The sequence below is a fragment of the Solanum tuberosum genome, unplaced genomic scaffold (assembly GCF_000226075.1).
Source record: "Solanum tuberosum cultivar DM 1-3 516 R44 unplaced genomic scaffold, SolTub_3.0 scf00171, whole genome shotgun sequence".
Taxonomy (NCBI): domain Eukaryota; kingdom Viridiplantae; phylum Streptophyta; class Magnoliopsida; order Solanales; family Solanaceae; genus Solanum; species Solanum tuberosum.
In genome coordinates, this window is record NW_006239097.1 from 81302 (window position 1) to 89919 (window position 8618).

At 33.3% G+C, this 8618-nt stretch overlaps 1 protein-coding gene across 1 annotated transcript; it reads left to right on the plus strand.

Moving 5' to 3' along the window:
• Positions 1–4525: 4525 nt before the first annotated feature.
• On the plus strand, positions 4526–7742 carry LOC102593700 (uncharacterized transmembrane protein DDB_G0289901). The gene is made up of 2 exons (XM_006354218.2): positions 4526–6238; positions 7259–7742. The coding sequence occupies exons 1-2, from the start codon at positions 4901–4903 to the stop codon at positions 7430–7432; spliced, it is 1512 nt and encodes a 503-aa protein (XP_006354280.1). The 5' UTR covers positions 4526–4900; the 3' UTR covers positions 7433–7742.
• The last annotated feature ends 876 nt before the right edge of the window (positions 7743–8618 follow it).

Here is an 8618-nt window from a genome sequence, read left to right on the forward strand (position 1 = left end):
TATTTTATATTATTATATTTCATTTTCTTCTTTTTCAACCTTACTTTACGTGATTCTATGTAATTTTCTCGTATTATCTATTTCTTTATGCCATGCTTATTTTCTCATTAGCATAATTTTATTAGTATTCTAATTTTTAAATTAAAATAGAATTTATTGTTAAGTAAGGTTATAGACTTATGTTTTCTTTATTAAGAAAAAATAAAAATAAATCATATTTATTGATATGTTGAAATTTGTTATAAGAGTATTATGTTAAATTTTTTGTTTTGAATTTATAACTTATGTTATATTTTCAGTTTCATTTGTTTTAGTAATATTGAATTTACATTGCACGAAGTCAGAATTGAGTTCTACGTTTCCCACTAGGTCAAGAGGATGATTTATAAATTGGTTGGATGTTTGCACATATTTTGAGGCGTTTTGGGAGTGATTTAGACCATTGAGTGGAATTATAATTTCTTTTAGTTTAAAGTTTATCATGGTCAACATTTGATAGAGGCAATTTTAGAATGGTGATGTTGATCCCAACGGATCTGAAACATATTTAATGATTGGTTTGCATTATTTGTTAATTGTACTTATAATTCAATTGTAAATGCTCAAATGAGAAATTTTAAAGGACAGAGTGTATGACACACCTGAAGCATAATAGATCAATCAGTTTCAAGGTAAAGTTCCTTCAAAAAGGAGAGGAGCAAATGTTCAAGGTAGTCAAAATAAAAATGCAATTGTTTTAAAAGAGCATCACGATATAATATTTTATACAATTTTAAGAAAGGTCAGATACCTGAAAATAATGAAAAAAATAAGTTATATCGTATTAGAATCGATATTAAATTACCATCGACTATATCTTTGACATAATATAATGTTCAATATTATAAAATGATGACGAGAATCTTGAGTTTAAATATGTCAAAGTAGGTGGACAAATAAATTGATTAGACAAATAAAATATGCAATTCAGTATATTTCGTTTCACTTGAAAAAATGATACTTAGATTATAGTCCATAGACTAAAGAATGATATCGCGGAGTACATATAAGTTATTATGCGAAAAGTAAAAAGAAAAGTTAAATAGTAAGAGATAAAATATTCCTTATATCTTGGGACATGAAAAAAAATTCACGAAAGTCTTGACATTATTAAATAGAGATGTGTTTTTTATGGTTAAATGCAATGAGTTTTCTTTCTATCTAGAAATGTATGAAAAACTTGAATGCGTGTAAAAATTATTATGTCTAATTAGACAATAAAATTTATAAATAAATTTGTTTGCAACAAATTTTAAACATATTTTAAACATATGGAAAATAAATAAACTACACAAATAAAACCTGAAGAAACATAACTTCATTGATAATTATGCAGGTACAATTCTGTTCCTCCCTTGATTCTACTTTCCTAAGATTTATCCATGATCGAAGGCCGTTAGTGGCGTATTTCTCGAACTAGGATGATTTAGATTTGATCTCTATATGAATATTCCATGACTTTTGTGGAATATTCGAGATGTTGATCTTTAAAAATACCCAAGAATTTATGGGATATTTTGAGATGCCTTTTAAGGGAATTTAGTACCCTTTATATAGGTATAAACTAGGGTTTAGGGTTGAGTAGCCTCCAAGAATTCTAATTGAAACTAAACACATCTTCTAGAGTTCCAATTCGAATTGAACAAGTCTTGTAGAGTCCGCAAAATTTCAATGTCTACAAAACCTTTGGAGAATTTAAATTGTTTAAAACGGTATAAAGGTTCTCGAAACCTTTCTTACATAAAGCTTCAACAAATCTTATATGAACTAAAGTGAGTCCAATGAGTACCCTAATAGTTGTAATATCAGTAGATATAAATAAAGATTATTTTACGTCATAAAAATGATGAATATATTGGAACATGATTAGTCATATATTAGAAAATAAACTGTTGATATAAATTTGTTTGTTCTAACAAGTATTGTCAAAAAATTGTTGGTTATTACAAACACACGACATATTGCATGAAGTTATTTTTTAAAATAATTCGTTTGCATGTGAAGATACTGTGAAGTTATCATTTCTACTAGATAGTCAATCATTGATATTTATTTTAAGTTAAGACCAAGATGCTAGCAACTTATAAAATAAATGACTCATGAAGACATATAAATCCTGTAAGTTTTCTTTGAAAAGAAAGTTCCAATATTATATAAAACAATGTTGCTTGTGTGACTCAATTGAATGAAGAACACATCGAAAAAAGACAAATTTAAATATATTTCGCCATTTTTTTTTTGTTAGTAATGACTAATGAGTTTCAAGAGAATGTATACAATATTGGAATGTGTCATCTTCAAAAAATAATGTAGTTTATTTATTAGAAAACGTAAAATATGTTTTGCACTCTTTTTTTTAGTTAGATTTTGTTCCATAGAGTATTCTTGGCAAGGTTTTTGATGAAACAACAAACAATACATATTAAAAGTTACTTCATTTGTTTTAATTTATTTAACTTGACATGGAGTTTAAAAAAATAAAGAAGACGTTTGAATTTTGTTGTCTTAAATTAAAGATATGCCGAATATATCATAATGATCTTTAATCTTGTGGTCTTAAACATGTCATGTGAAAAGTTAAAATTAAAAAATTACTAAAAAGGAAAAGAGCCATTTTTTGAACAGTCTAAAAAAAAGTAGGTTAAACAAATTGACATTGGTGTATGTGTTTTCCTTCATTAGGATTTTTCCCCACAAAATTTTCTTAGTAAAGTTTTAACGGAACACATTTATTTATAGACATTCAAGAATGAGTGTAAAAACTACTATTATAGTTAGTGTGGATATTCATTATTCTAGAACTTAATTCCACACCTTCACGACCTCCCCCATATTCTTCTTCCATAACTTTCATAATTAAATAACCTTTAGTATGCCTCGATATATAACTGTAGATATCGAAACTTCGTAAGACTTTACAAAACGAGTTTAATTTCAGTTAGGGTACCTAGAAGCTAGACTACTCTAAACCCTAACTCATGCCTACATAAAGGGTAAGACATCTTGAAAATTCCATAAATTCATAGAATATTCACAAAGAAATCAAGATGTGGACTAACTCTTCTTGACAATTAAATCCTTTAAGAACATCCATCAAATAAATCTCAAAGAGGTCCAAATCATCTTACGTTCGAGATATATGCTACTAATTGTCCTCGGGTCATGAAGAAATCTTAGGAGAAAAGAATCAAGGGAATACACAAATTTGTACTCACAATTTTGATAAAATAAAGTCATATTTTATTTTATTTGTGATTACAATTTATTTTCTATCCCTTCAAAATTTATTGCAAACAATAAACTACAAATATAAATATAAGTGTTCATATTAGATACTCCATCTGTCCCTAATTACTTGTCCATTTTGACAAATCAAGAAAGGACAAATTTATTTTACTTATTATACCATCAATTAATTACTTTAAAAAAAATAGAACTTCTTGAAAATTGTAAGTTTTTAATTCATTTACTTCATAATTAATATGTGTAAAATGATAAATTCAGTATGTCAATCATTGTTTTCTTAATAAGTGTGTCAGTTCAAAAGTGGACAAGTAATTAGAGACAAAGGGGTATTCTTCAAACTTGGAAGAATAAATAAATTCTCTTTCATTTTTTTTTCTTTATTGTATTGTACTTCTTACTTTCATATCTTGATAAATTATAAGTAGTAACTCTTTTAGGCGACCAACATGGGTTGTGGTGCACTGGTGAGAATGTTTCACCCTTAATCAGGGGTCTCGAGTTCGAGCCCTAGGTATGGAGAAGCGTCACTCTCGGAAAAAAAAATCTCTCTACTTGCTAGCAACAATCTTTCTTCGGAATTATCTGAACGGGTCGATCCTCCCATCCTGTAGGTTTTAACAACTTATCCTTAGGTCTCCTTGCCAAGAGCTCCCCGACGACGACAGAGGAAGCAACCCGTCTGCTGTGGCGGAGCAGTTTTTTTCTTTCACAATAAGACCTGGACGATTATCCCTACCTTCGGTAGCTTACTAGAGGCCTTCGTCGGGCTTTCGTCCCTTCGTCTATAGACGGCGGCATGGCTTTGCCATCGCTCATGACTTGGTATAGAGCTGTGTAGTCGTCAGTTTTACCATCAGAATGCCTATGAGATAGTGGGTTGGTCTTTCGAATGCCTTCTTCCTTACTTTTCTGAGAAGTCCTTTACGACTATACTATAAAGGACAGAGGGGTGTTCGCCTTTGGAAAATTAGCTACTTAAGATGGGTCATGCCGTGCTCGATCCGAGTTTAATCGGAGTTATAATGTGGTCTCCGAACACCGAATGTGAAAAAAAAAAAAAAAACTCCTTTAGGCAAACAATTTATCAAATAGTAATATTTTGGAATTTGTCATCTTTATTGCAGTTCTAATATTTGACGACTCAACTAAAATGGAACCAATTTTAGGTGACAGTCAAGTGGTTATAAATTATGCAAATATATTAAAGTATTACGGTATGCAAAAAAACTAAAAAATAGAAAACAAATAAAGAAAAAACTAAAATGAATCTCCCTCAGGGCAATAAATTCTATATTCCTTTTAATTACCCAACATTTTCGGCATTTCCCTTTCTTCCACCTCCGCCGTGTCGGTTCATTCTCCGATCTGAGCTCCGATTATCATCTCACCGGAGCTTCAATTTAGCATCAGCAACCTATCTTTCCGGTATCTGAATTATCATTCTTTTCTTATTTGTAGTTTTCATTATCATCAGGTACGTTTCAGAATTTAATCAGATCTAATTCCTTTTTTCTCTGATCTACAATTCCGCCATAATTCCCGATCTGTGGACTAAAATAATTTCAACTAATATACAAGGGCTTTAGTTTAATTTCCCAGATATTCAGACGAAAATATGAATTCAAATTACGGGAAATCAGGTTCTTCTGTCAATAATTTCGATTTTGATCTGGGTTTGAACTCTGGTCGATCTCGATCTCTTAATGATCAGAAGAATAAAACGTCGTCGTATTCTTCTTCTTCATCATCCTATACATATTCATCAACGCAATCAAAACCAAATTCTGGATCTTCATGGACTCAACCGAACAAATCAACATGGACTCACCAACCAGTAGGGTCGTCATCTGGACCGAATTCAATGGCTGGTGATATATTTGGGAAGAGTTGGGGATCTTCAACTCCTTCGACCACTAGCAATGTAGCCTCAAGTGTTGGGATAGCTAACAAAAACCCTAATTTGTTTGGTGATTTGGTGAGCTCAGCATTGGGAGGAAATAAGAGTAATAGCAATGCCCCGTTAAAAAATGCTGCCCCAACTGCTAACAAGAGCGCGTTCTCTATGAGTGGTATGACTGATAATCTGCCAAAGAGCGGCAATTCTGTGAAAACTGGTGGTAGCTGGGGTTCAGCTGGAAATTCTGGTAGCGGTAGTGCTGGTGCTTATAATGCTTATAATTTTAGTGCCAGTGTGAATCAGAGTGGTGGTAATAGTAAAATCCCTAATCTTGGAGGTACATCATTGAAAAATATGGCTGGAAGTGGAGTTGGAGGAGGTATGGGTGTCAATAAGGACCCTTTTGGTTCGCTGGTTGATTTTTCATCTAAGCCCGGGCCTAATATGAAGTCGAGTAGTAAAGAAACTAAGAATAATAGTTCAGGGGATGATGTGTTTGGAAATTTCCAAAATGCTACTAAATCAGGTGGATCAGAATTTCCAGCAGATCCGTTTCCTACAAGTAATATTAATGCTTCAACTGGGTTGAATTCGGGTGGTGCTTATTCCAAAGTTGATGATTTCGGATTCACTAATACTCAGAGTCAACCATTTACTACTCAGTCTTCAGGTGTGGGTGATTTTGATTCGCTTTTTTCATCAACTAATGCTTCATCTGGAGAAGCTGCTGGAGTGAGTGAGAACCAGCAGTTTACAGGGGGTGATGATTGGGGGTTTGAATCAGAATTTGTGGGTGCTAACGATAGCAGTGGAACAACTGAAATTGAAGGGCTTCCACCACCACCTTCTGGTGTCAGTGCTTCTGCAGCGAAGAACAAGGGAATGGATAATCACAAGCAGGGACAATATGGTGATGCCATAAAATGGTTGTCGTGGGCCGTCATTCTTCTCGAGAAGGCAGGTGATGAAGCTGGTGTAATGGAGGTTCTGTCAAGTAGGGCCTCATGTTACAAAGAGGTAGGAGAATACAAGAAGGCTGTGGCTGACTGTACAAAGGTATGATCATTAACCATGCTTTGTTAGTTACCCGAAGACCTTTATTATCTTTTAGATATTAATTTGTGGTCATTTATTTTTAATGCACGTTAATGGCATTTCATGGAAGATTTTGCACCTCGTTTTATGAAATACTTAAAGATTTACAGACTCCTCTCTGCACTGTAAGTTAGGCTAGCTATCACAAACTAGCTTCAATGTAATCCTAGTTTCAGAAGAGTATTTTCTCATTTACACAATTTATCATTTATGGGAATGTGGTAGACACTAAATGCATGCCTCCATATTTTCTTTTGTAAAGCTGAGTACAATTTGACTGAATATCAATGAAACAAAAGGTGATAAAGTGACATATGCAGTGTTCTCTTCTTATTTTATACATTTCGCATTTGGTTTTGATTGTCTGTGATGTATAATCTTGGCTCTTTCGGCATCTTCATGGCATATATCATCTTATAGCACTTATGGTACTAACAAAGTCATAGGTATTAGATAATATTTCAAACCCAGATGGTGCATACATAAAACACTACCACTGTGTGTTCGTCATGCCATTGCAGACATACTTCATTTTTTGAGGATGATCATTGCAGACGTACTTCATCTTGATGCATTTACTTGTCAAACGATATCTTTACATGGACGGTTTTTAAACTAATAATTCAGATTAAGGACTCTAGAAGATATAAAGTGCAGATGTGGAAATTGATGTATCATATTTACACCATGTCATTTATAGAAATATCAAATTATTCTTTTGAAAAATGATCAATACTGATGTGCCAAGTAACTAGCCATACTGATGTGCCAAGTAACTAGCCATAAAAAAGTAACTGGAGAAAGTCTGACCAAAAAGTTCTCTGGAAAAAATAATCTTACAGTAACAATCTGTATGTGGATTACTCTGGTTAATTTATATGCGAAGACATTGCCAGATCACGGCTGAGAACTCTTATGAATTCACTTTATTCAATGTGTTATCATAAGAATAAAGACTTATTGCTGCATTTTGTTGTGCAGGTGCTAGAACAAGATGGCAAAAATGTTTCCGTCCTTGTGCAGCGTGCTCTGTTGTATGAGAGTATGGAGAAGTACAAGCTTGGGGCGGAAGACCTCAGAACTGTTATGAAAATTGATCCTGGTAATAGGGTGGCGAGAAGTACCGTACACCGCTTGACTAAGATGGCTGGCTAAGAGGGTTTTGGCATATTAGTTCTCTTAGCTTTTACTAGGCACATATGATTTGAGAACTGCTCCCCTTCTCATACCAATTCTGGGGAACTCTTACGAAGAAATTCTTTCTACATTTTCTGGTTCTTGGTTTGTTATCAATTGTATTTTAATCTTTTTTCTTCTTTGCCACGGTGAACTTCCATTATAATATCTTAAAATTGCTTTGTACTGGAAATTCTAAGTACTGCATATTTTATTCTTTTGATGTGTTCTCATGTTTATGGTCAACTGGTGTGAGATTTAAGGTATAATTGATTGATTGATATGTTGATAAGGTGCAAAACCTTTTTTAGTGATAATTAAGGTTGGAGAATATTTTACTTGATTCTTTTTTACATGATCATGTTGATGTAAAAATGTCCGCGACAGACTTGAATACGATCAAACTCATACCAAGTCACTCCATCTCAAACCTCACCCTTGTACATACCTGTCATTTGACGCATTCTTCCTACAGTGTCATGCGAGAAAATCTTGACAACTGGGTTGAAGAGTTTGATCACAATTATCGTCATGTTATCATTCAATATATGATTTGATCACAATTATCGTCATATTGTCTTTCAAGATATGATTGGCAATGTCCGTGAAATTGCCAAAACTTAGAGGTGTTGGTTCGTCTAATTTTAGTCGTTGACCACATTCTTTTGATGGGAGGATTTTGTTGGAAGAACTATCACACTTCAATGGGAAGTCATCCATACTGCAACTAGTAAAGCGGATGGAAGTTGATGAAAATGTTGCAAAAATTGGAGGGTCTGTCCCTTCTAAAACATCTTGGGCTCTGTATATTGAGGTTCTTTACCTTCCTGACTATGCGTTATTATCTGCTAGTGCTTGTTTTATCTTATGGTCATGTGCTATTTTCTTTTCTTTTTGATTATGCCTAAGGGGGAGAAAGTGTCTTTGTCACGATCCAAAAACGGATGTGATGACACTCATTTATCCCACCAAGACAAGTCAGCATGAATCCAGCGACACAAAAGAAAATGCGGAAAAACTAATAATAACATAAGCGCGGAAAACTTAGTCATTCTCAAATACCTCCAAAACCTAGGTGTCACATGTACAAGTCACTAATGTATAATAACAAAGTTGGAAAGATAATTACAAGTCTCGAATGTCTTGTTTCTCGAATAGAACAATA

What these genes read in the sequence shown, in the direction of transcription:
- LOC102593700 (XM_006354218.2), top strand. Translation starts at nt 4,901, where the DNA reads ATGAATTCAAATTACGGGAAATCAGGTTCTTCTGTCAATAATTTCGAT. An exon ending in CTGTGGCTGACTGTACAAAG is followed by an intron (nt 6,239 to 7,258) that starts GTATGATCATTA and finishes TTTGTTGTGCAG; the next exon opens with GTGCTAGAACAAGATGGCAA.